This window comes from Bidens hawaiensis, unplaced genomic scaffold (genome assembly GCF_021521415.1).
Source record: "Bidens hawaiensis isolate Kalapana, Puna unplaced genomic scaffold, B.hawaiensis_p1.1 tig00002338_1, whole genome shotgun sequence".
Lineage (NCBI taxonomy): Eukaryota > Viridiplantae > Streptophyta > Magnoliopsida > Asterales > Asteraceae > Bidens > Bidens hawaiensis.
Window position 1 is genome coordinate 993,906 of NW_027491126.1, and position 27,421 is coordinate 1,021,326.

General features: G+C 35.9%; 5 protein-coding genes and 1 pseudogene across 5 annotated transcripts; 3 read left to right on the top strand and 3 right to left on the bottom strand.

Moving 5' to 3' along the window:
• Window positions 1–4,671: 4,671 nt before the first annotated feature.
• Window positions 4,672–7,778, bottom strand: LOC143618142 (putative protein kinase At2g41970). The gene is made up of 5 exons (XM_077090458.1): window positions 7,504–7,778; window positions 7,090–7,216; window positions 6,301–6,571; window positions 5,299–5,431; window positions 4,672–4,929 (listed from the first exon to the last, which is right to left on the bottom strand). Exons 1-5 carry the CDS (start codon window positions 7,651–7,653, stop codon window positions 4,810–4,812), a joined length of 801 nt encoding a protein of 266 aa, XP_076946573.1. The 5' UTR covers window positions 7,654–7,778; the 3' UTR covers window positions 4,672–4,809.
• A 2,039-nt stretch (window positions 7,779–9,817) lies between these two features.
• LOC143618151 (putative E3 ubiquitin-protein ligase SINAT1) lies at window positions 9,818–14,094 on the bottom strand. Its single transcript, XM_077090466.1, has 4 exons — window positions 14,029–14,094; window positions 12,820–13,129; window positions 11,449–11,835; window positions 9,818–10,339 (listed from the first exon to the last, which is right to left on the bottom strand). Exons 2-4 carry the CDS (start codon window positions 13,030–13,032, stop codon window positions 10,019–10,021), a joined length of 921 nt encoding a protein of 306 aa, XP_076946581.1. The 5' UTR covers window positions 13,033–13,129; window positions 14,029–14,094; the 3' UTR covers window positions 9,818–10,018.
• Window positions 14,095–15,618: 1,524 nt separating this feature from the next.
• Window positions 15,619–17,182, bottom strand: LOC143618666 (putative gamma-secretase subunit PEN-2). Its single transcript, XM_077090780.1, has 2 exons — window positions 16,906–17,182; window positions 15,619–15,779 (listed from the first exon to the last, which is right to left on the bottom strand). Exons 1-2 carry the CDS (start codon window positions 17,180–17,182, stop codon window positions 15,619–15,621), a joined length of 438 nt encoding a protein of 145 aa, XP_076946895.1.
• Window positions 17,183–18,340: 1,158 nt separating this feature from the next.
• LOC143618738 (gamma-tubulin complex component 3-like) lies at window positions 18,341–22,023 on the top strand. Its single transcript, XM_077090837.1, has 2 exons — window positions 18,341–20,497; window positions 21,479–22,023. Exons 1-2 carry the CDS (start codon window positions 18,369–18,371, stop codon window positions 21,726–21,728), a joined length of 2,379 nt encoding a protein of 792 aa, XP_076946952.1. The 5' UTR covers window positions 18,341–18,368; the 3' UTR covers window positions 21,729–22,023.
• A 1,029-nt stretch (window positions 22,024–23,052) lies between these two features.
• LOC143618161 (flavonol 3-sulfotransferase pseudogene) lies at window positions 23,053–24,219 on the top strand (annotated as a pseudogene).
• A 1,378-nt stretch (window positions 24,220–25,597) lies between these two features.
• LOC143618667 (VQ motif-containing protein 25-like) lies at window positions 25,598–26,092 on the top strand. The gene has a single exon (XM_077090781.1). The coding sequence runs from the start codon at window positions 25,598–25,600 to the stop codon at window positions 26,090–26,092; it is 495 nt and encodes a 164-aa protein (XP_076946896.1).
• Window positions 26,093–27,421: the final 1,329 nt, after the last annotated feature.

A 27,421-nucleotide genomic window follows, 5' to 3' on the forward strand; every position in this document is an offset into this window, starting at 1 on the left:
GTTTGATAAAAACCAAAACATAAAAACATATAAACCAAACCAAACCTGAAACTTTTTAATTGAGTTTTATTTTTTCAGTTAGGTTACGTTGGTTATTCCAGTTATGAACAAGAAATCTTTGATATTTGAATACATTTGCTTTTTTCAGGGTAAAAAGAAGTTGGGACTTACTTGTGGGACCCACGTGCTAACCAATGCAATGCGTTTATTGGTTCTCAATGAATCGGGTTGTGGCCTGTTAGTGTTAGGAACAAAGCGGCGCGCGGAAGCGAAACAGCACACACATGCACAACGATAAACACACATAAACGAAAATATAAACGACACAAGAATTTAACGTGGTTCGGTCCCCGCGAGGGGACCTACGTCCACGGGCTGCAACTAGGTTTTCTTATTAAGCTCAAGGCACACAAGATTACAATTACAACTAGGGTATATATAGACTAAATCTAGGGTTCCTAACTTGTTCTCCAAGTTAGGCCCAAACAAATAAGATGGGACCCATTAGGGCCGGCTAACCCTAATTAGGGCCGGCTGCCCTAATACCCTTTGTTCGAGTCTCCAACCCTAACAATCTCCCACTTGGAGGCTCGAGCAATCCTCAATCCACCATCCAAGCAAACCCTATACCTGTAACTCCAGTAATCTTAAAAACAGAAATCTTCCAAGCCTCCAGTTCCAAGAACAAGCTAAAACTTCACGGTCAGAAGTTCTCCAAGCCTCAAGCTCCCAAGAACAAGCTATGATTTCAAATAAAAGAAGTCCTCCAAGCCTCAGTTCCCATAAACAAGCTAAGACTTCAATCTAATCCTCCTAGTTGCAGCGGCCCGCTCCTCAATTACCTGAAGAGCCAGTTGAAGCTCCATTGAGCTCCAACCCAACAGTCATCAATGACCCAGCCATGGCAAAACCCGCCATTGACTCATCCTCAATCTCAACCGGCTCCCACTGATTCGAACTACCGGCTCCAGAGACTCCCAAAGAAAACACCACTCTCCAAAACCTGCAAGTACCCAGGAGAGATTTTCCCATTCGGAATTCCGGTATTCAAAACCCAACGGTGTTTTGAACTGTACCTAGAACACGGTTAGTGCTCCCACTGTTCCAAAACCCCTGACCTAGTTTAAACCTCCGAATGCACTCAGCTACATCCCGGTGGCTCCAGGATTCACACTTGCAAAATGAATCCACTTAGCTCTACACGATGCAGCGAGCCAAGACTTTAATACTCGGAAGTTGGTTCCCTTCTTCCAGCGATACATAAACTTGTACCTTCCCAAAGTCTTCAATAAGGTGCTGTTTGTTTTTGCAGACATAAACTGTCTGCAAGCTGATTTCATCTGTTTTCATGTCTGCAACTGAAGATGTGATCTGAAGATCTGCAAGCTGAAAATATAAGACTGTTTGTTTTTATAAGCTGATACTGTCTGCATAACTGTCAAACTTATCTCACAAGATAGAAGTCATTTATTCAAGTTACATAGAAAATATAATAATAAAATTGTGGCGGCGGACGGTGGGTAGTGGCGATGGATGGTGGTGGTGGACAGTGGGTGGTGGTAATGGACGGTTTTGGTGGGTGGTGGACGGTGGTAGTTGACGGTGATGGCGTCCGACAGTGGGTGGTGGTGGTGATGAACGGTTGTGGTGGGTGGTGGACGGTGGTGATTGGTGGTGGCTGTGATGGATGGTGGTGGTGGTGGTGGTGGCGGACGATGGGTAGTGGTGGTGGATGCTGGTAGTGGCGGCGGACGGTGGGTAGTGGCGGTGGATGGTGGTGGACGGTGGCAGTGGGGGATGGTGGTGGTGGCGTACGGTGGGTGGTGGTGGCGGACGGTGGTGGGAGTAGTGGATGAGAGGGTGGCTTCAAAGGGATAAGAGTATGATTTTTTTGCGAAGATGTTTTAAGCAAGATTTCTTTGCTTTTCTTTTAAGATGAAAGAAGATAACTTAAGATCTGTTTTAAGAAAAAAAACAAACAGTCTTCAAGGGTAATGTCTGCGCGCGTGCAGACATTAGCTCCCTTGAAGATGTTTGAAGAAAAAACAAACACCCCCTAAGATTCACCAATACTTCACTACAGTGGGTAACATGAAATGAAGTATACCAGAATCTCGAACCCAAGAGTCTCACTGCCTTCACTGAGTCCCAATGCATCAACCCAGACACATTCTCAGAAGCAGAATTCATTATCTTTTGACATTGACTCTAAAGAATGTCACGAACCTCCATGCAGCTCCACGAAGTCAACTATGCCCAGCTCCCACTGTCCCTGTTATCCCAACCCATTACCAAAACCAACATTCCATGAGATTATCCCCGATCGTACTTTTCCCGGTAAACGTGTTCACCCAGCACAAGATCCCGGATCCCCTCAAATGTCGAACTGCTGATCACCACCGAACAAGAAATAATTTCATAGTTCCAGACCAGCTAACCGGCAAACGGTTATAACTAACAGCAGTAGAGCTTTACCGAAAGCAAACGGTACCAAGGATTCCGCGATTGTACACCCGATCAGCTAATCCTAACCGAATAAACCTTTCAACCTGACTTCCCTTTTTTTTCACTTATGTCGTCACCAGCACACCAGAATCAGAATACTTAAAACCCAAAGCATTCCAACCTGCTAGTTCCATTTTCACCTGTTTTATCCCACAGTACCACATCCAAGTTCCTTTGACAAAACCAACCAACCGAAATCCAAACCGGTCAAACCTTCGATCATACCCATCCCGTCTCCAGCTATAACAATAGCAATCAGGAAACAAATCGAAACAGTGAACACATCAATGGTACGAGCCAGAACTTGACGGATGTTCACTACCGAACATTGTCAACTGACCGATTTGCTCCTACAATAAACTTCGCAGACAAATCTAAACCCAAATATTGATTTTCACGTAACTCGGTTCTCAAACAGCCCTGAAAAACAGCCCCGAACAGCCCTGTTAACCAGAAAAACGAAGATCTCTGACAATACTGTTCACCGCCGGAATCACTGTTCACGGCCGGAAACACTGTTCATGCCGGATACTGTTCACCGAGGCACTGTAGCGGCGGCACTGTAGCAGCCCTTCTCAAACCAGCCTCTTCTACCTTTTTTCTCGATCGATACCCGTGCAAAACCGTGTGTAAACAACGAGCCAAAGCTCTGATACCACTTGTTAGGAACAAAGCGGCGCGCGGAAGCGAAACAGCACACACATGCACAACGATAAACACACATAAACGAAAATATAAACGACACAAGAATTTAACGTGGTTCGGTCCCCGCGAGGGGACCTACGTCCACGGGCTGCAACTAGGTTTTCTTATTAAGCTCAAGGCACACAAGATTACAATTACAACTAGGGTATATATAGACTAAATCTAGGGTTCCTAACTTGTTCTCCAAGTTAGGCCCAAACAAATAAGATGGGACCCATTAGGGCCGGCTAACCCTAATTAGGGCCGGCTGCCCTAATACCCTTTGTTCGAGTCTCCAACCCTAACAGTTAGTTGGTATGCTAAGTTTGAGAGTCGGTCCGGGCTGGTTTGGCACTGACAAGAGGCCGAAGAGCCTTCACAACAATTGTCATATTGGGCCGGAAATCTGCCTCGTATTGGATACAAAGTGCAGCAACTGCTGCCAACTGAATATAATTTAAATGGGTCAAATATAAAATAGCTAAAAGGGAATATATTTAGTCAAAGATTATTAGATTAAGATTATTGTTGTAACAATATTGAACTTGTAATTATAATTAACACAACAATTGTTTATATAAAAAACATAAATGGATAAAAAAAGGGTTTGCGGTTCAACTCATGTTGCCATTTCAACTCGAAGCCATGTTTGGACCAATGTCTCTTAAGGGTTGCAATTCTTCACACGATCAGAAATTCAAATTAAAAATGAAAAACTGGGTTTTAGTATCCGGCCCATCTAATAAACGGGTTGTGTTTAGGTTGATTTGTTTAACCCGATTGATTAAGTGGGTCGACCATATCAATCCATTTATGATCCGTTTATCCCATTTACTACAGCCTTCCAACACGTTTAACATGTTTGCAACTTGATTACAACCCGCAAACCTGTTTGACTCGCTTAGATAACAGGGCTAAATGGTCATGTATGGGTTACACAATTTTAAATATGTGTTTCTTTAAATGTTAACGAAAGAACACGAACAAATTCAAGTCCTTTAAAAACGAAGAGGAACATGGAATTTGTTCGGTTATGTGTTCGTAAACCATATGTTTTCAAGATAAAAGCTTTAATGACCGAACACGGAAAAGGCCTCGTATAGTTCTTTTATGTTCGCCTGCCGCCCTAATTTCACCCCTATCCCGCTTCTTTTGCTAGTAATATTATGTGTGTGTGTGTGTGGATGGCGGAATACAACATTTTGCGAGAAGAACAAAATAAATGTGTTCAAAAGAACATTTATTTTGAACATTTTGCGAGAAGAACAATTTCACCCCTATCCCGATTCACTTTTAATATTTTAAACAAAATTTGTTCATTTTTAAAACCTGCAAATGTGCAAATCATGTGTAGGTTATATTTCCTACACATAAATGTGTAGGTAAACATTTAAAAAGGCATATGAACGAGTTTAATTGTTTTTATATATGTAACGTAGACATTTGTATATTTGTATATAAGAAATTAAAGTCCTGAAAAAAAAATATGAACCCCCGACAGAAAAATTTATACGATTAAAGTTTGTTCCTTTTGTTATCGTAATAATTTAATGTTTCATTGTATTGTAATGAACAGCTCCCTAAATATAACACACATACATGTGTAAGAGTTATATATACTTAATTTTTAAGAGAGAATAATAAGAAGTAGACCTTAGCAACTGCCTTTGGGGGGAAATCATTGTTCAACTTTGGATCAACACATTGCTTCACCTTATCTTCACTTAATTTTGGAGTTGCCTGTAACAACAAAACCAAAATGAATATTCCATATGAGCATTTATATTATCTTTATCATGATTAAGACTTGCGCATTTCTTAATCTCAAGACAATTGCAATGTTTAATTTAACTCATAGTTCTATTCAAATGTTTCATTATCCGTTAAACACCTAAAACTGCAACCATTAGCTTCTTTCTAGTTAAATGGAACATATATTAACTTGAAAACTTCTCCAAAAACATATTGCAACTTTCATGAGATGTTACATAATATTAATGATGATGATGATGATAATAATAATAATAATAATAATAATCATAATTATAATAATTGTGGTTTTGATGTAAATGAGAGGGTGTTAAAAGGATTACTAGTAGCAAGACACACCCAAGTAACAAGACTCTGTTCCCCTTTGGGCAATGTGTGGTCCACTGGTTTTCTTCCTGTCAAAAGTTCTAATAGAACGACTCCTAAACTGTAAACATCACTCTTCTGGCTTATTTGCCCTGTCATTGCGTACCTAAATCAAAACCATTAAATAATACTTTCAATCATTTTATTCAAATACCTAATAAGATATACACCAGTTGAACTGTAAAAATTTTTTGGCCAAAAACTGTTCGAGCTTGAAATCGCCTAAGTTCGATTTCGGCTCGTTTAATTTACTAGAGCTCATTTCAAGCTCTATGTCTAAAGTTTGGGCTCGGCTCGTTTATTATTTAAATCTAAATATGTATATAATATATATTTATCTGATTAGGGTATAACATATATAATTATCTAATTAGGTTTTAGACTCTTTAGAATTACAAACTGTTTAAGAGCTTCAAGAACTTCTAACAACCAATCTTTTTTTAATTATTTATTTTGTATATTAAATACTATTAGATGGTAGTTTTTGTCATTTGTTATATGTAATCACAAAATTACATATAATAAATGACAAAAATACCCTAAAATATATTAATTATACAAAATAAATAAATAAAATGCTTGGTGTTAAGTATTCTTAAAGTTATTAAATTATTTGAAAGTTGTGAAATTATCCTAATTATAATCATATACAAAACAAAATATATGTTATTTAGTTTTTTTGTCACAATTTAATATGAAACAACAGTTATTATACAATTATATACTTATTATAGAACATTATAAAATTTATATCTTTACAAATAATAGGGTAGTTTAGTCTCGTAGGCCTAGTCAAGCTCGGTATCTGAAGCTTGAGCTCAAGCTCATTAACTAAACGAGCTTCCATTAAGGCTTGAGATCGTTTAAGCTCAGCTTGTTTTCAAACTTTTGGCCCCAATGACCTGTTTCAACCCAAATTTGTTTGACCCATTATCCGACCTATCACCTCTAGTAAAAAAATATAGCAACACTCACTCGGGAGCATGGTAGCCAAATGTTCCCAAAACCCGTGTCGAATGCAAGTGAGCCGCAGTGTCAGAAGGATTGCTCAAGTTGAAATCAGCTACTTTGGATTCAAAGTCATTGAACAATAAGATATTACTGGACCGAATGTCTCGATGAATAATAGGCGGTTGAACCTTCTCATGTAAATACTCTAGACCACGTGCTGCACCATAAGCGATTTTGGCTCGGTGGGCCCACGTGAGATGTGGGCCAGGGGTAGCCCCTTCTACACCCTTTTTACCTATAAGTTCCAAAATATGGCCCCTTTAGGTTTTTAAACTAAGGGAACAATTACGAATAGAGCATGTTTGTGTCTGTTCATTTAAGCTTAACTGAACAAATGATCAACTACGAAGAGCTAACTGAACGGGGTTTTCTTGTTTGTGTTTGTTCCTTAAGAAAATGAATGTGTTCGTGTCCTTCATTAACAAGATAAACGAACGTTTCACGAATGAATATAACTGAACCAAAACCAATTGAAAGTAAATGTGAACAACAATGTGCAAATTTAAATGAATAAATGATTACGTACGTTCTCAAACATAAATGAACAAACAAGACATGGTTCATTCGTTTAACTGAATGAACAAAAAATTTAGTTCATGTTTGTTCGTTCATAAAACAAACGAGCATAAACAAAATTCCTGGTCGATCAGTTCAATGGATGTTCGGTTCGTTTACACGCCTAAACCCTTTTGATCATGAAATTTAAAAATTAAGTAAAGGGTAAAATGGGAATAGAAGAATGTTTATGTGTACCGTGTAATACGTCGTGTAAAGAGCCATTGGGTGCGTACTCGTATACCAAGATTCGGTTGTCTTCCTCCAAGCAGTAACCAAGCAATTCAACAATGTATTCATTTTTAAGTCTTGAAACTAACGACAACTGCATGCATTAACAAATATATGGATCCTTTTGTCTTGTTTCTTGAAAACACAAATAAAAGTATTAAGTTATAAAGTCTCGAAAAACAAGTTTTAAAAAGCTAATCAATATAAAGTAAATTTTCTTACTTTAAATTTGAAATAAGCAAGAAATAAGTCAACAGTTAATTTGGTTATCGCAGTTCTCAACAGACTATTGGTTCGGAAAAGAACGCCCTCATTATTCAATATCACACAATCACTATCTGATTATGATTATTCAATATCACAAACAACCGAAATTCTCACCTGGTTTGTAAAATCAGCATCGGGCTCGGGTGAAGATCCGGGATCCAACTTCTTTACTATTGCTTCTTGTTCATCACTCAACTTTGCATAATAAACTTGACAATAAGAACCATCTCCAATTAACGCGCGCGAACCAAAGTTACCAGTCATCTTATTCAAATCAGCCAATGGCAACTTTGGTGCTTCAATTGGTAACGATTTTACAGGAGCCCCAGTTCTAACTGCCCCACTGCTCCTAGGGTCTCCTATGGTACTACCTAGTACAAAACATCATAGTTATGCTATGTGCTAATTACTAAGTACATGGTTTTGGCATTGAGGTGCAAACGAGCCGAGCTGAGGGCGAGCCAAACTCGAGCTAGGGCTCAGCTCGTTTTGATCTCTTTTCCTAAAGCTCGAGCTCGGCTCATTTATTATTTATTAACTGATTTATATACAATTCACTGAAAGAATACGTAAACAATCGTAAATGAAGAAACATAAACATGCATTCACGAATATAAATGAGCAAAAGAGAATGTGTTCATGTCCGTTTGTAACTAAATGAACAAAAAACTTTGCACATATCCGTTTGTTTATTAAATAAACTAACATAAACAAACTTGTTGTTGAACGATTCACGAACAGTTTATTAAACATTTGGTTTGTTTACAAGCCTACTGACAATTTGACCAATGACACTTGTATTGTAACTTTCACTTTTATACCATCAAAATACATACATTTTGACTTACACGTCATTAATCAAATTGTCGGTATGGATTATTATCAGCCAATTGATCATAGTTTATATTATTAAAATCCGATTTATCATTTTAAATAAGGATTAACAAACATGCATGTTTATGGGATAAATATACCTCCTCCTCCTCCTGCGACATTGGTGGGCCCACGAGGCTGTGCGGTGGTTTTAGCTTTATTAGATTGTGTATCTTGCATGGAGTCCTCTTTCTCACCTCCACAACATGAGAACATTATAGAAATGTGGGCATAATAATCCAACAATTATCCTTATTTTCCACAAGCAATTTTTGTCTTGTCTATAATTTACACAACAGAAAGACCTGCATTGTCGAATAATCGAACGTAAAATCCATGAAAATCAATTGTTGAAAAGTGAGGCATTTTAACAAACAGGTGGTGTGCATAAAAGAAGATTAGAATATATATATATATATATACCTGATAATTGTAATGAGTTAATAATGCCAACAACCAACCAGATGATGATATTCAAAATGAGGAATAGAAATTCTGAAGATCAACCTGGTTGGAAGAAGGGAAATCAATTTCTCTTTCAAGGGCTTTCTCTTATTTGCATGCATATATATCTATCTATCTACTCTTTTCAACCTTCTTTTATTTTTATTTTGTACTTTATTCTTAAAAATATTTTATTATAAATGATGTATTAGTAATAATAATAATTATTGTTATAGGGTAATTTAGAATTATTAGATTTATAAAGTATGAAAATGACGGACCTGGAATTTTCTTTCATGCGGATCAGGTTTTTTTAGGGACAGTTGTGTATCGTTATATATTATATATTTCCAATCGGGTCATGCCAGACCGGGTCACATAACAAATAGGTAAACCAAATTAAAGTATATATACATAATAACATTACGCCAATTGTGGAGCACACCGAGGTGAAAAAACCTATGAATGGCTCATTTTATTGTAAAGTTATTACCGGTCAAACGAATTTCAAAAACTTACCTAATAGTTTCTATACTTTTTATAAAAAAAATACAAAAAGTAAGAATTATAAAAGTTTTCGAAAGTAAACTTATGTATATCAATGACAAAATATTTAAATAAATATTAAGAAATATATAGTACAAATAGATATAGAAGGATATTTGGAGGAAAAAAAAGATACATATTGAAGTTTTACCTTTACATTAAAAAAGTCAAACCTGTAGAGTTTAGTTTCCAGTTTATTGAGTGCTTTAAAATTTCATCCATTGCGGGGTTAGTAAATTGGACTGAACTGGCAAGGTAATGCTAAAAATAATATAACGAACTCATGAAAGTGACAAAAGTGACCAAACCACATGAACAAAAATGACAGTTACGCTCTACTTAATTTTACATGTTTATTTAACCAGATGCTTTTATACATGTTTTTAAGGCTCAGACAGAATACAACAATGGAGGTTTTTTTTTTTTTTTTTTTTTTTGTGTGTGTGAAAAATGATGCTAAAACACAAGAATATTGTGAATTTTTGTCATTATTAATAGGCTTTGAGAAATGGCGTTTCTGGGTCTCAAGCACCAGGTTGACACAAGATTAAACAAACTTCATAGGGAATCATCTTATCATGTTAAAACTTTTTCATACAAGCTAATTTTAAGACAATATATCTTACTTTAACCTCGCGAATCCGACATAATAAACAAGATTTCCTTAGTTTCACATAAAAATTCCCAAAATCTAGAGACCCTCGAACCCATAAACGTGAGGCTAATCATATAATATAAGCATATCAAACTCGATATATTTTTCAACTTATTGTTCTTTCCATATACGGCCTATGACTCTTAGGTTAAGTTCTTTTCCATTTCCACCTGAGATGAACAAAGCTAGCTTTCTGGGAATCACTAATCCGTCTTGACTGTCGCGAATCTTCTGGGGACTGTCACGAATACTCCGTGGGACCCCTTGCCATGTTACTTTACGTCCATACCCTTCGACTTCTAAAGAATAACTGAAACTCTTGGCCTTTGTGTCCTCACCCATGAACTGTAAGAATGACATGTAGACGCGAGCCGTTCCTAACTGGCACACTTCAAAGTGCAAACAGAACTGTCTTCCAAAGCAATTGAATACCTAGACATCAATTGGAACGAACAAAAAGTCAACAGTTTGACTTTATAAAGTTACATTTATTAGTATTTCATAACTTTCAAATAATTTAACTTTTAAGTACTCGTAACAACCAATCATTTTTTTTATTTATTTCATATATTTAATAATATATGCGGGTAGTTTTGTCGTTTATTATATATAATTATTTTATTACTTTTAGCGAAAGATTGTAGACACCAAGATTTAAACCTGCAGCAGCAGAACACATGTTTTACAGTAATGTTTGTAAACCGCTGCACCAAGAATACCGGATTATAATTGGTTATTACAACTATATGTAATTTTGTTATTACTGATATGTAAACTTGTGATCTAATCACACAATTACATATAATAAATAACAAAACTACCCTCATAATATAAAAAATATAAAATATAAATAAAAAATGATTGCTTTTTAGGAGTTCTTGAAGTAAATATATATAATTGTGTTTAGGTACATGATGTGGGTTCAGACTTCAGAATGCAACCATTTTCAAGAAGTAAGAAATAAACAAATGTTGTTAAAATAACAAATACAAGAATATAATAATACACACACACACGATGAGGTTCATTAAAAACACTAAATTATTGCAAGAACAAAAAGAACGAACCAAAATGGTTTAATTTTTTAATCCATGGTTCGTATTTTTTTTCAACTATCGTACTTCCTAAATACAAATGTGTATGATATGTACATAAAAACCATCAATTTAATTTGTTCATACTTCATACGTATTCCTTAATTTTTAATTGTTTACCTACGCATGTGTAGGTTCTATATTTAAACGATATTTGTTTTGTTTTCTGTGAAATTCATAACAGATGATTAAAAGCATAAAAAACGACATATAAATCTTGAGCGTTTCAATATAGAAAATCTCTAAACAACTTTCTACTAGCATCAATTTAATGTCCTCCGGTTCTTAAATCTTCAAATTTAAAATACAAGTAGCACAAATGATGTAAATAACAAAGTTTCTACAAGAAAACATAAAAGTACTAAAATAGATATAAAGAATAAATAAATTACTATTAAATAAGCAAAAAAATAAATACTTATCAAGAAATACAGCAAATTAACTTACAATTAACGGCCACGTGGTGTTTTCATCTTCACGTGGGTTCGACTTAGCATATCGATGCTTAAATGTGCATCCGTCTCGCATATCAACACTATGATCATTACTCAGATGATCAAGAAGTTTTGGAACATCACCCGTCACTGTGCACTTAGATCTTGCATGAGGACATTTGTAGGGGCGAAATCGACATTTTTGCTCGTGCTTTAGTTTGCTATAATAAGGGAAAATATCATGACAACCAAGATTCTGGTGTCTACAAGGAATCTCCAAAGATTCTGCTACTTTTTCCAAAGCCAAACATCGAATGTTTCCCAACTCGGAACGACATGTCGGGCAACGGTTTTTAACTCTTGCTTTGCATTTTGAGCATAACGTGTGACCGTTTGGACACTATATACAAATGAGCAAATTTAGCAGTTAAGAACTTCTGATAGTGATGTGAATAAACAGTTAAATGTAAAAAATTATAACCTGAAAGTATATAATCATCCAAACATTAGAAACTAGGGGTGTAAAAAAGCCAAGCCTATCTCAAGCTCGACTAGGCTCGAGCTCAGCTCAGCCAATTTTGACTTACGAGAGATCGAGCTCGGCTCATTTCAAGCCTTTTTCTAAAGCAGGAGCTCGGCTAGCGAGTCGTTTTTTCAAGCTTGAGCTCGGTGCGTTTATTATTTATTAATTAATTTCCATACAGTTTTAATTATTTTTATCATCCTTTTATATACGATAAATATTACTATATAAAAAATAACTAAATACATCACATAAAATTATACAGATATTAGGTTCGATAAGTGTGAGGGTCGGGCTCGTTATTAAACAAGCTTACTTTTGCCCTACACATGATTTGCACATGCGTAGGTTCTATAAGTAAACAAAATGCGTTCATATTTTGTTTTCATTTCAAGAGCGACTAATATACACTGCATTTCAACCATTTTCTACCATTTTTAAAGTTTTAAGATTAAAAGACTAAATGATTTAGCTTGTTCTTTTTGTTCTTGCAAAAAATCCGTGTTCTTCCTAAAACCTTTGCCTATGTGTGTGGTATATATATAGATCCATCTGTGTATAGCATATATAAAAGGTTAAAACCTACATAGATGTTGCAAAAATGACATGTAAAAATCTAAATTTCATTAACTTACCAAGCAGAAAACCAGTGTCTATTTCTCGATAATTATCCCAAGGCCTCGTTAAATTCAACTTAACAGTATCAAATATGAAAATGTTGCAAATATTGTAATAACAAAAACACATTCGAACATAATCTCCAAAACTCACATCAACACGTAGCACCCCCCCCCCCCACCACCACCCTAAAAAAACCATACATACAAAAGCACATCAAGTGATATACCATGCGAAACGAACCTGATTAATCGGAGGGTACATTGAGTTGGTGCACACAGGGCATTCAAGAAGCTTATACACACCATTCGTTAAAGAGCTTCTACGCTTTTCAATCGCCCTATTTGCACACTTTGTAACAATATTAGTTTTATCTGCCTTTAGCATTCCTACACCAGACCTCAAAACCATAGGATGTGAGTCAATAGCATGTTTGCAAACACCCCTGCGCGCCATATAATATTATAAACTCTAAACACACCGGTTGTAAAACTTATAGTTTGATCAAAAACCGTGTGTTGTTGATATCTTTAAACACTTTCACTGGTAATAACTGTTGTACACAGTAAGTCAAAAAAACAAACTTTTAGAGCTTTCTATAATGCTCAACTAAACACAGTCATGCCACCAATTTAAATTAATCAACTTCCATAAACAGAAACTAGTAATATGAATTCACATTTAAGCCCAGATGAAATCTTGAAAACCCTTTTAAGAATATATGATTTTGACAACATTTATGCGGCTGGGTAACCAATTTTTGTCATATAAAACTAGGGGACCAAACAAGCCGAGCCTAAGGCTTGTTTGTTTAGTTATCGAGCTGAGCTCGAGCCTTGTTTATTTTTAAATGAATTTTCGCTCATTTGGACTTTTATGTATCAATTTCACACTGCACAACCGAGCTCGAGCCGAGATTTGGCTCATTCACAGTACTGTACATGATCTCGACAGAGGTTAGGATCGTTTAACGTTTCTCAAAATATATAAGAATAATTAAACATGTTAATAAATTAATTAAAATTTTATACACTAGCCAAGCCCGAGACGTGCTTGTAAAAACGACTCACGAGCTAAAAAAAATAAAAACTCGAAGCCAAGCTCAGGCTCTGCTCGTTTGCACCCCCTAACTTCATATGAACCCTAAACATTAAAATAAAAAAAATAAAAAATATACAAAACCCCAAATAATAAAACTTAAACCAAATTTGAAGAATTGGGTTTTTTTGGTTGCTGAGTAGGTGATAAAATAAGCAAATACCCATCTGAAATCCCACATACACCAGAAAACATTTAAGCTTATATTATAATCATCGATCACGAACGACCGATTTCACAAAACCGAATTGAAATTGATCATAAGAAACCCTTTTTTAAGATTGCGGGAAGAAAAAACAACCGGAAATAACGCATATTAATATTATACTGCCTACAGCAGAGAACATGACTCACCATTTTTTATTTTCTGTCAAATCTTCAAAATGGGACCATCATGGGAATGTGAATGATTGAATAATACTCTACTACTCTTTAACATGGCAAGGTGTAGCAGAGGCTACAAAATGTGACGATTTATGTGATGGTTTTTGTTTTAGTAGTGTAGTGGTGTGTTAGCCAGGTATACATATATATATATATATCACACACACAAACTTATAATAATAGTAATAATAATACAACAACACACACGAGGCGATAAGTGTATGTCCCCTTCACATTTTGCCCCCCTCAACTTGTTGCCCCAAAATCACAATTCGCCGCCCTTCTTCTTTACCACTACACACACCCTAATAGCCATCTAATTTCGGTAATCTTTAGTGTTGGTGTCGTAACAAAGTTAACAGATACATGCTCAATTCAAATAGTTGTGATGCCGCGGGGGGTTTTGCTACCTAGTTTATTATCAAAAAGTATTCCCAACTATTACAAGTTACAATGCACCATAGGAAAAGAAAGAAGCCCCCCATGAATTGTGAATGGAAAGAATATCATCTTTTAAGCACTTACGAGTGTGTTATTCTTGGAGTTAAGATTATATAAACCCAAAATGGTCTTGTGGTAACTCAAGCACATTATGTGAACAAAATTCTTTAGGAAACTCAAAATAGTTCATCAATAACATATGTTGCTCATAACTAATTTCCATTTACTTGATATGTTCAATGGTTCATATCTTTTCTTACATGTTTTTGGATTTTTTAGTATTTTAACGTCCAAAACAAAGTAAGTTGGCCGGCTCAGCTCAACCAATTTAGTTATAGCAGTTTGATGATTTAACAGTCCAACAATGGTTTGAAACTTGGAATCGACCGTGTAAATTAAATCATTGTTTACCCTGTCTATATTTATCTTTCATTTTTAAAGGATGCAGTTATGCACATGTATTATATTTATGGAAAAAAGATCCAATACAATAATAGTTTGTCGTACAATAGGTACGTGAATCCCCTTTTTGCACGAAATCGGTCCATGAAATCACATCCCAACATCTCAGAATCGTCAATATATATCCAATTAATCATTAGTTCACCGAAAAAAAAAACAGTTTTGGATCGTTAATCGATCAATTTTTTACTTTTTTTTCATGAAAACTGTTTTTGAGCATTTTAGGTTTTGATTGAGCGTTTTAGGTTTTGGCTAAGCGTTTTTTGAGCGTTTTTAGGTTTTGCCTTTGAGCGTCTCGCGTACCTATCATACGTTAAGGCATTATTATACAGTATCTCGACCCTTTATTTATGAACCATATTTATTATTCTGAAAAACTATAATAAAATTAATTTTTTTTAGAAAGAAAATGAAAAAATCTGGTTCAAACGACCAAACTCTGGTTGTTTAGTTACCAAAGTGACAAAATTAACCCTTTGATTTAGCTGTTCAATGTTAAAACTACCAAACCGGACCATAAGCACCTCAGGTTTCCATAACCTGCTTAGAAAACCCTATCATCATAAGAAACTTGGAACTATTATTATACATAAACATAACTTGAGTTGTCAAAACCAAATGATCATTAGATTCCATTCCAAACCTTCTAATACAAATTCAAAAGATGCCCGTCAAACCATATCGGTCAGCAACATTGTACATTAAAAGTTCATCCCATGCATGCCCAAAAAGCCGTTCTCCTCCAATGGTAAAAGTCAAAGCCCACGACGCTAAGATGGCTGAAAATACCGTCAATCCGATTGCTGATCCCACAACATCTATAAACAAAACTAAAAATTAAAATCAATGCTTCAAAACTGCTTGATTACCTCAAAACTGATTTCTTACCCATATTAGTACTTTTAAAGTCGTTAAAACTTGAGTTTTGCAAAAAAAAATATGGAATCTTTAGAATTGTAAGTATTTGAAAGTCACCGGGTTTCAGGTGACAAAATCCAAATGGGTAACCTTAATCCATCTAAGATCATAGATGACAAGTAATGAGTAATTAGATAATCAACGGGTATGAGTAGAGGCGTAAACAAGCCAGGCCGACTCGTGAGCTACTCGAAACCTGTCCTAGATCTATTGGGTATCCTAGTAAACATAAACTAGTTTTCCTAGTAAACATAAGACTGTAATCTAAAATGCTATCATCGTCAACGCATCTATCAGCTTGTTTCAACTTGTATAAAAACCTCAAACCAACAAAAAAAACCAAGTGCAAAAATACTAAATCTGAATTTAAAAGTTTCATTCTTACATGTTTCACAAACTGTAACTTTAACTACACCCATAAGTGGGCCTATTATTAAGTTACAGAATAAACTCTTTTGCATTGACATCCGTGTGCAATAGGCAATAGCTATTGAAAAGGTAAAATCTTCACTCGTCATCTAGGTTTTAAAAAGTGTGAAGAGCTTCTAGGCGTTTGGGTCCCAAAAGCCGAGGCAAGAGCTTTACATACACGAGACTTTGCTCTATGTACAACCAAAAGTTACATTTTCTCATTTCTTTTACACGTAAGCCTTTTTTATCAAGTAAACCATTCATAGATTGTTAACTCCTATAGACCCTAACTTTGACCAATTTTAACGCTGAGGCGTTTTTCAATTCGTCTCATGCCTTAGACACGCTTTTTGAAACCAAACTCATCACCAACTATCTAATATGAATGCTTCGAATTCTATCCTATCACATTTGTTAAGTTTGGTAATTATTTTCATAATTTTGTTTCGATCCGATTAGGGGTAAATCACAAGTAATCCTACAGCTTAAACATCAATTCCCCAAATTGTAGCCCTAATTTGTCCAGCATCTAACTTATTAGCTTTCAATTAAATTATAATGAACTCGTATAAGTTCAACCATATTAGAGTGAAAATGAAAGTGAGATGAACTTACAAGGACGGATTCGTGGGAAGGAGGTGGAGTGACGAAGAACGGGCCAGAAGTAATAGCAATTGACGGCCCACAGCAACGGTAGCAACAGAAACCCGAATCCGAAGAACTTACGGGCGTGACCCACGGCGTCTTGCTCCGACAGACCTAATGGTCCGTCGACGGTCGGCCACTCCGGTCGCAGCTGTGATGATGCCGCGATGACTGGGATGGGGTTAGGGTTAGGGTTTATGAGCACGGCGGATTCCGATGGAATCGCTTCCTCCGACGCTCTCTCCATTCTCTCTCTCTCTAGAATAAGAAAGGAGGATCCGGTTTTCACATTTGACTTACAGGCTTTCCAAACTACTCGTGTCCAGCCGCTCACTCGGAGATTGCTTAAAGAATGCTCGTTTGATTTCGACTCAGTTTGAAAAGAGCCGTTCGACTTGGTTCATGAATGGCCCTGCTTGACTGACTAATGGGTACCCGTGACCCAATAAACATGATTTAATCCGGTGACTATCATTGTTTATTTAATAAAGAAGTGGCATGGTCGTTTATTGACAATACAAAGGGTCAATAAGCGAAAGTTTTGGATTCAAATCTCATGGATGATGATTAAAAAACTTGCCGCTTTAAAATAATTTACATGTTTTTATTTTCTTTTTATGAGTTTTTAGAGTATAATGTTTTCTATAATTTTAAATATATTATTGTGGTATGTTTAACTTTATTCACTTTTTATATAACTTTTTTTAGAAATTGATTGGTATGAATGTAATAGAGGATCTTCATACCTAAACCTTCATAAACCATGAACATGATGAGAAATTATTTTACTCGTGGATATTGTATACTTATAAGTTATAACTTATATAACTAAATTTGATTGTAAGAAGGGCCCAATTAACTAAATAATTTTGTTAATACCAGAGTAACTATTATCACACTATATTATTTTTTTATAACATAATTACACTAGTTGAAAACTATAATTACACTACATTATTTGTATATTTAGTAAATTAATTTTATTTATACCGGATCACACATTTTTCTTAAATCATCAATTTACATAATTACTTAAAAGTTTAGTAAAATGCATGTCTAAACCTTTAGGATGAGACAAGGTTGTAGTGCCTTAGGTAGACTCGAGGCAAGCATTTTCTAAACTGTAAAGAAGGTGCGTGCCTCCCCACCTAGAAGCAAGACGAGTGAAACCGACAAAAGTTGGTAGTTTAGGCTTCTTCCTATACACAATGAAATTCAAATCCGAATTTTGTAGTGAAACCGGCCAGGTTTTTATGGGAAATGATCGGAATTGAAACAAGGTTTTAACAAGCGCCGGTTACTTTTATCGGGCTCAAACTGGTTTCAAAGTACATAACGTTTTTAACGTTAACCAACCGGTTTGTATCGGGTTCTTTTTTTACAAGTACAACCCAACACAAATTCCCCCCTATCTCCGACCACCACAATCACCAATGGAATCCGACCACCACGTCGGAGATCTAGTCCGGCAACTCCTCCACCATTTACAACCCAACACAAACCCTAACCCCGAAGATGTCAACTACGCCATTCGCATATTATCCAGCCGAATGACACCATCAATACTCGCCGACGAACCCACCATTGCCAACTCCATCAAAACCCGTTTAGCCAAACAAGACAAGTTATCCGACGCCTTAACTTTCACTGATCTTTACTCCAGATTCGCTTCCAAATCCGGACCCGGTAGCGTTATTAATAAGCAGGCCGTTCTTTATTTGCTCAAAATCATCTCCGACGATCGGATTACAAACCCCAAGTTGCCGTCAATTGGACCCGAAATTAGTGATGGGTTTAGTTCAAACAGGTTGAAAAATGGTGGGATTTTGAATATAGTTAGAAACCCTAATGATATGAACAATGTTGCTTTTGGGGGTTTTGCTAGGTTAGTGTTAGAGGAGAATGACGTGTCGGAGAATGAATTAGTGACTGATGTGTTGTCTGTTTGTCAAGGAATTGATGGGAGGTATGTGAAGTTTGATGATATTGTCGATTCGTATGTTCTGTCGGAATCTATAAAGGTCCAGAGAGGTAGTAGAATCATGGTTCATAAGCTTTGTGAGCTCGGATGGTTGTTTCGGAAGGTGGATCGATATGTGACCGGCAATATAGTTGAGAATGTTGGGTTAGTTGTTAAATCGTTTTGTGTGGCTCTACAAGATGAGCTTGTGGAGTACCATAAGTTGTTAAGAGTTCTTCGATCACAGTCTGTGAACCCGATCCCGTTATTGGGATTGAGATCAGAGACTGAGACTGTGAGCTCGAAGGGGTATCTGTCTTTGAGGAGACTTGCGGTCTGGTTGGTTGAACCGACGGTTAAGATGAGACGAATGGCGGTTATTGTGGACAGTTGTAAGAATCTCAAGGGTGGGGAAATAGCTGGAGCGATTCATTTGCATGCGCAACATGGAGACCGTCTGTCTCATGATTTAATGAAACGGTTGCTTTTTAAGGTTTCATCTCCCGTTTATGAAATGGTGAGGCGTTGGGTTATAGAAGGTGATCTTCAAGATTTACACTCGGAGTTCTTTATATCTGAACTGTCTGTTGAACGTGATTATCTATGGAGAGACGGTTATCGGATTAATTATCGTATGCTTCCGTCTTTTATACCGAAATCTCTTGCTAATCGAGTATTAAGAACAGGTAAGTCGATAAATTTTCTTAAAGTTTGTTGTTCGGATCATAGTACGGCTGATTTAGCAAATCACAGTGAAACTAATGCACTTGAATCATTGGTTGCCGAAGCTGAAAAGAGAATAGATAAGCATTTAATGCACACTATTTTTACTCGCTATAAGTTTAAGGATCACTGTCTAGCGATTAAACGCTATATATTATTAGGGCAAGGTGATTTTGTCCAATATCTTATGGAAATTGTGGGGCCCGTTCTCTCAGAGCCGGCTAAAACTATAAGCAAAATTCATCTATCCGGATTACTAGAAAAGGCCATTCTGTCATCCGGTGCACAATATGATGATCGTGATGTTCTAGATAGATTAAAGGTCAAGATGATGCCACACAGGGGTAATGACACAGGGTGGGATGTGTTCCGTTTGGATTATGCAGTTCAAGTTCCCCTAAATACTGTATTTACAGAGTCCACGATGAGTAGTTATTTGAAAATCTTTAGTTTTTTGTGGAAGATTAGAAGAGTAGAATATTCTATTCTTGGTGCTTGGAAGACCATGAAACCGAATGTAATCGGTTCCCATGTTTTCACCAAGTTTCCAAAGGCGGTGGGTTCGCAGATAATTTTGACATCAAGAAAATGCCATGTTATTTGGGATGAAATGAACAATTTTGTTATGAATTTGCAGTCGTATATAATGTTTGAAGTTTTGGAGGTGACGTGGTCTACATTTTGTGACGAAATGGAGGCGGTTAAAGATCTTGACGATCTTATTGCTGCTCATGAGAAATATCTTGTGACAATTATTGAGAAGTCGCTTCTTGGAGAAAATTCCGAAAATCTTTACAAGAACTTGTTAAAGTTGTTTGATGTTATATCGCACTTTACCAGTATTGCGGATCGGCTTTATGAATTCAGAACAAGGTATTTGCACCTTTTCAACATCATTGTTTAAGATAGTGGTGTGCATGGGTCGGTTTTGGGTTCAAACGGATTACGGATCCAAATCCGAAAATTCGTTGTTTTTCTGAAAGCCCTCGGTTTTGTTTTTTTCGCTTTATCATTTGAGCTTGAAATTTGGGATTAATTCTTTTTGTTAGGTAATTATTAATTGATTATTTTATATTTGGGCTAAAGTATTTGGTTAACAGTATATTTTAAATTATTATAAAATATTTAAAAGTCAAAATTATAAATGAAAATCCATAAACTCGGTTTAATTAGTTTTTTTTTTGGTTTAAATTACATGCAAAACCGAAATCTAACCGAAAATTTGCCTTTTGAGGTTTTTGTACAGCACTCGGTTTTGGTTTAATGATTTTTTTCATTTGGGCTTGAAACTTTTGGTCCAACAAAATATTTGGCCCAAAATAACGAATTTGGGTCTAATAAGTTTGTGCTTAAAGGCTTTTTTATTTAATAATCGATTTATTATTATAGTTTGGGCTAAAACATTTAGGTAACACTATTTATTAAATTCTCAATGAAGTACTTAAAAGTCAAAATAAAAAATGAAAATCTCATTCGGTTCCATTAGTAGGGTTTTTTCTGTTTTGAAAACATGCAGAACCGAAACTGAACCGAGTGCTTAGTTTGTTTTTGTTTCGGTTCGGGTTTTTTTTTTTGGTTTCATGCACACTAGATGGGAATTTTGACCAGTTTATTTACTTATGAACGACCTGAGTTATGTTTCTCTCTAACGGGTCAAAACAAAATTAAAAAAATGGCCTAATATGAAAAAGGTCAAAATTTCAATGAGATGTAGAAAGTCACTGAATGGCAAATGCATAAAACCTCATAAATCATTTTATTTTCAAAACATAAGTATTACTGATTTACTGCAATAGTATAGTTTTTGTAATCATATTAAACACACTATTTATTTATAATGTTCAGAAATACCACTACAAGTGAGACCAAAAAAACCAAGACTTTTAAAAGCAAAGGCTTGGAAACTGACCCTTGGCTTAAAGACGGAAGAAAGGCTGTAACGCAACGCGCGAACGAGTTTCTTAATATTGTGGGACAAGATTTAGATGCGGTTTCAAAAGAATACTCCTCTGTTTTGAAGGGGTTCATAACTCAATTGCCTAAGCATGTTGATTTGAAGTTTCTCATGTTTCGGCTAGACTTTACCGAGTTTTATAGGCTGGCAACTTAGCTTTGGTGAAGTTTACATAGCAAGTAAACTAGTTTAATGTTGTAGGAATCTAGTGGTATAGCAATTTGGTTCATTTTTCAATCCATTTGTAAATCACTCCTGGCTTTAAATAGCGCGCCTCATGTGTGTGTCGATTTGGAAAATGCTTCGGGGCCTTGAGACTTGACTTCATGCGCATGTGGTCATGTTTGGTGGGTGATGTATAAAACAGACCAAGTGATGAAGGTATTAGGAGTAGTTTATTTTTTATGATGGTTGATAATTATAGCTAGTAAACTAGGTGGGTCGAGTGGGTTTTAGTTCTGGGCACGGGTCCTTGGCAAAATGGAGTCAGGTTGAAATGAGTCATTTTAGGAAGACAAAGAACTGGAACCATTAATCAAGGGGTGGATCGGTCTCAGGTTGGTTGGGTCGGTTTGAGCACCGGGTCAGGTTTGGGCCGGTTGGATCGGGTTGATGTTGAGAGCCACACATAGCACATGAGCGACCACCGAGTGGTACGTCGGTGGGTGGTGGAGGCAGCGACATCGGCGATAGAGTGGTCACAGTGGTAGTTGTGAGCGAGTCGGGGGCGGCAATGGTGCAGGCTACAACAATTAGCTGGTGTAGACAAGCAATGGTCCATGTAGTGCTAAGTGCTAACCCGTTTGGACTCTTCTTAAGCTAACAAATGTTATAATAGTTGCATGTTTTGATAGGTTGACTAATTTGAGTAGCGTCAAATTGACTTGTTGATTGATTTAAAATAGTTCAAATAAACTCACACACGTGTCATGATTACTATTTAAGGGATGTTTGTCCTAGCTTTTTTAACCAAGCTTATAGTTTTTTTTAGCTTTTTTTACAAAATAAGCTCAACTTAGTGTTTGGTTTAGCTTTTTAAGTTTATGCTTATGAGCTTATATAAGCTCATTTGAAGAAGCTTATGTGAAGATGGTTTTTTAGCTTATTTAAAGAAGTTTATATGTATAAGGTTCTAAGTTACTTATTTGCTCTCAATTGGTGATCAATTAGTAATTATTGAAGCAACTTATTACTCTAACAAATTAAAAAATTGTGGATTTAACAACTTATTAAGATACATAATTAACTTGTTGAATATAAGCTAATCCAAACACTTAAAAAGAGCTTATTAAATAATAGAAAATAAGCTATAAGCTACTTTATAATATAAGCATAAGCAAAAAAAATAAAAGCTAGGCCAAACACTCTCTTAGTTTGTAAGGTGATGGGTTTAAATCGTTATAAGTGCAAGGTTTATAGGATTTTTATGGTGGAAATTGCATTTTAAAGAAAGATAGAAATATGTTTCTAGATTCCTGTATCCAATATAAATATTATAACATTGCTCTATAAATGAGTCATCAGCAAACACACCATCCACACCAAACTAGCAAAAACTTCTAAATCACCAGGAAAGAATTCTTCAGAACACTCCCCAGATACAAATGTAGCTGGTCAAAAGGTAGATTGATCATGTTCTACTATCAAGGCTTTTGGAACGTTCGCGAGTACCACGAAGGAGCCATTACGGCTCAACAACGGTTCATGAAGGCTCGGCCAAGTGATGTCTTAATCTGCAGTTTCCCCAAAACCGGAACAACTTGGCTAAAGGCCTTGGCTTTCACCATCTCAACCCGAACCACATTCGACGAATCCTCTAGTCCTTTGCTGACTAAGTTACCCCATGATTGCATCCCTTTCCTAGAGAAGCACCATGATCAAATTCAAGACAATGTCATTGTCCCACTAGTGGCCACACACCTTCCTTACACCTCATTGCCCGAATCATACCGCGATTCAAATTGCAAGATCGTTTACATATACCGAAACATAAAAGATGTCATCGTTTCATACTACCATTACATGCGTGAAATGGTTAAGTTGCCCATGGAAGAAGCGCCGTTTGAAGAGGCAGTTGATGAGTTTTCTAAGGGTATTTCATATTATGGACCATATTGGGATCATATTTTGGGATACTTGAAAGCTCACACCGAAAGACCAGAAACAATACTTTTCTTGAAATATGAAGATATGAAGAGAAACCCTACATGCAATGTGAAGAAACTCGCTGAGTTCATCGGGTATCCATTTTCGATCAAGGAAATCGAAGCAGGAGTGGTTGAAAACATTGTGAAGTTGTGTAGTTTTGAGAACCTGAGAAACCTAGAAGTGAACCAAAGTGGAAAGCATTATTTGACTGATAGTATTGCTGTTGATAACAGTGTTTATTTCAGGAAAGCTAAAGATGGAGATTGGAAGAACTACTTTACGGAGGAGATGAAAGAGAAGATAGACAAATTGGTGGATCAGAAAATGAGAGGATCTGGTTTAACTCTGAAATGAATTAACATGCATGCATGTTCTTGATGATCATCTTTTGTTTATTATGTTGGTTTATGTTTGTTTTCATCTTTGATGTTCTGTGTCTTTTGAGTTTGTTAAGGATGTTGTTGCATTGAAGTGATCTTTTAGGAGATTCTAAAATTAAAAGTAATTAGCTTATGTTAAAGATATGAAAGATGGAGGATTAATATGCCATGTCACAAGTGGTAGATGATTGCATGCTTTCTTGTCTTCATTGACTGTTCATTTTTGACATTTGTTGGTCACAAGTATTGTAAACTTTTGATCAGTGAGGTTTGTAGGTTACACGTAGTGTTTGTTGATTACAGATATACAAAAAATTATAAAGGTATATTGGTTTTAAATAATTTTAATAATTACTACCTTTTGGTTGCTGTATATCTGTTTTAAGTTTTAACTAAAGAAATGGTTTGTGATAGTCTCATTTTTTACCATGTTTGTTTCCAATGATCTACCACTAACGGAAGCATAACTCCGTTAGTCTCTGGTCGCCGGGAAACCGTTTTAGGCCGGAAAATTTCTTTTTCGCTGGAAAACTCTATATTTTCATCCCAAGCATCTTTTAAACCTTAGTTCTGACCTTTGGAAACCTTTTTTTAAAGTAAAATCCTCAATTGTTGAGGTCGCTGGAAATCTAGGTGGTGGTCGCAGGAAAATACGTTTTCGGTCAGAAAACTCCTATTTCATGTGGCTATGGACCCACCGGACTTTTGTCTTTACTTGGGAGAGAAACAATGGTCGTGTTTGATCATGCATGATCTCATGTTATTGTTGTCTTTGTTCAGTTGTTCCCTTTCCATCAAGATCAAAGAATGTGGTGGTGCTTTGGGAGACACAACGTTATATTGTTGTAAACTCTTTTGCGATGTGTGTTTTTCCCACCACGTTTTCTGCCGCAAACTGGTCGTAATAGGGAAATTGCAACTGATTAGTGATCGAAAGTTGGTTGCTAATACCTATTTTTCTAGTAGTGTGAATCTACAAATTGTGACCGTTATAAGAAAGAATGTCCATATACTTACGGTTTACAAAATGATGGTCTATAATAGAAGTTAGTGGAAATGTAGGATTAAAGTTAAATACCTTTAACTAAGCAAACACTTTAGCTAGACTCTGTGTCTATATATTGTTTTATGATGTTGTATCCATTAATTCAACCCATATGTTGTTTTATAATGTTGTATCCGGCACTATTTATTTTTGTATGATGTTTTTAACGCATGAATTTTTATATATAACTAATGTCTCACTGAAACCGTCTCTCTTGGAATAGATAGTTTGATGTAGTTGTGGATGTTGTTTGCGGGTCACTCTCTTTATGGTTTCTTATTTCCTTTTAAGATCTTTTCAATCGTCTCTTAAAGTCACAATACATTAAACAAATCCATCAAGTTCACTTCATTATATATTTAAAGTAAGAAAACCCTATAAAACTATTCATAGTCTTCCAACTTACACCATCTCCACTTTCCTACCACTCCCTAAAAACACACACCTGGCTAATGTGTTCTATGGAAGACACGATGATCAGCAAGAAACACAGATGTTCTCCAGCCACAAAACCACTCATCACCATGAACCAAGGCTCTCGAACCATCTCCAAAATCAAGCCCAAGATTCGCATAATTCACATATTTGCGCCCGAGATCATCAAAACAGACGTTGCAAATTTCCGGGGACTTGTTCAAAGTCTCACAGGAAAACCAATTACCCAAAAGAAGACAAGAAAAGAAACCAATAAAAGATTAAGATTTTCGCCAAAGGTGAGTGAGAAGATCAAAGAGGAAGACAAAATATGGGATGGAGCGAATTCGAGTGGCGGGTTCTTGGGTGGGTTTGGTGATCTTGATAATGATGGGTTCATGCACGAGTTTAGCCATCACAACCATGGGTTCGCACCAGTTTTACCGAATCTTGATACATCGGCCACTTTGGTTGATTCTCATTTAGGGTTTACTTTTGGGGCAAGATCACCTAATTTGCCGACCTACCAATGATTTCTTTGCAAATTCAGGTTTATTTATCGTATCCAGTCTTGATTCATGTCTATATATCTCTTGATTCAGCAGATGCTAAACAAGTCTTTTCCTTTTTAATCATGAGAATTGATAGCGGCAAGCTTACGGACCCTGTCAATAACATATATACTACCCAACAGAATCTGGTAAATTAATTACAATTTGCACTAGGCAGATGACCTTCAAGATATCATGATAGGAAACCGAAAAAAGCTTCGGGTTGTAGCCAGCCATTTATAGGTTCAGGTCTTGTTTCGAACAAGATTTGTATAAATACGTGTTACCTGAGAAGGGATTTGTTTTGTGGATATTTATATCTTTGAAGGAGTTGTTTGTCCTTATCAAGTTTGTAAGTCATACAAGTAATGAGCTATAGAAATTTATATTTTCTGCATAAGACCTAGAAAGTAGAAACACTATCTAAAATGCTATTCCCGTCTTTTTTTCTTTCTTCATTAATTTTGAGAGTTTATTTGTTGAAAATAAATATTCAGATGTAAACTATAATATTGTTGTTATCCTTAAATACTAGCTACTAAATGAATATTGGTATCTAGAGTACTGTAGAGATAATAAGTTAGCTTTATCTTTAAAATCAAGCTTGACCTGAAGATTGATCGATGTGATCGACGTCTTAACTCGATCAACGTATGCTGTAAACTCATCGACCCGAAAAATTGAACATGCAACAAAATTTGTACCAATAGATGTTTCCATGTGTGCGGACAAACTTTTGTGATGGACTAGATCGAGTTTTTCATGGTTTGTAAATATAGGTTTAAAGTTTTATTTAACAAAACCATATAAAGACTATCTTTCGTGGGTGCTAGCTCTCACAAGTTTATGTAATGGATGATGAGAATTTCCCACAGAGGTTTTAGTCACAACATTTTCAGTCACAACTATTTACGACATAAAATATAGTCGGTAATACTCAGTTTTCTAGTAGTTATATATTGTCCATGTTTTTTTATTATTTTTTTAAATGTGTTTTCATATGTAGATATGGCAAAATTTGTTGCAAAAGCATTAATCAAGATGAACAAATCACACAATCAATTGAATTGCAAATAGATCGAATTTACTTCAAACGAACATTATAGCTATATATGCATTGTAATTGGTTGTTATGAAGCGACGAACTGATTATATGCATCGATCGCTTCAATCTAAGCCCTAAAACGACATCATCTTTTTCATATCAAGTTTGATGTTTACATCTTTGACCCTTCTAATTACTTAAATATTAAACAATATTCTAAATATAGTTTCACACTGACATATCTAACTCTAAATTTTACATGTGAA

Coding starts and splice junctions, on each gene's coding strand:
- LOC143618142 (XM_077090458.1), bottom strand. CDS start 7,653: ATGACTGGTAACTTTGGTTCGCGCGCGTTAATTGGAGATGGTTCTTAT. Junction 7,217..7,503: donor ATGCTGATTTTACAAACCAG/GTGAGAATTTCG, acceptor TAATGCATGCAG/TTGTCGTTAGTTTCAAGACT. Junction 6,572..7,089: donor TTTACACGACGTATTACACG/GTACACATAAAC, acceptor TGGAACTTATAG/GTAAAAAGGGTGTAGAAGGG.
- LOC143618151 (XM_077090466.1), bottom strand. CDS start 13,032: ATGGCGCGCAGGGGTGTTTGCAAACATGCTATTGACTCACATCCTATG. Junction 11,836..12,819: donor TGTACCCTCCGATTAATCAG/GTTCGTTTCGCA, acceptor ATTTGTATATAG/TGTCCAAACGGTCACACGTT. Junction 10,340..11,448: donor ACACCACGTGGCCGTTAATT/GTAAGTTAATTT, acceptor ATTGATGTCTAG/GTATTCAATTGCTTTGGAAG.
- LOC143618666 (XM_077090780.1), bottom strand. CDS start 17,182: ATGGAGAGAGCGTCGGAGGAAGCGATTCCATCGGAATCCGCCGTGCTC. Junction 15,780..16,905: donor CTTCCCACGAATCCGTCCTT/GTAAGTTCATCT, acceptor TTTTGTTTATAG/ATGTTGTGGGATCAGCAATC.
- LOC143618738 (XM_077090837.1), top strand. CDS start 18,369: ATGGAATCCGACCACCACGTCGGAGATCTAGTCCGGCAACTCCTCCAC. Junction 20,498..21,478: donor GAATTCAGAACAAGGTATTT/GCACCTTTTCAA, acceptor TACCACTACAAG/TGAGACCAAAAAAACCAAGA.
- LOC143618667 (XM_077090781.1), top strand. CDS start 25,598: ATGTGTTCTATGGAAGACACGATGATCAGCAAGAAACACAGATGTTCT.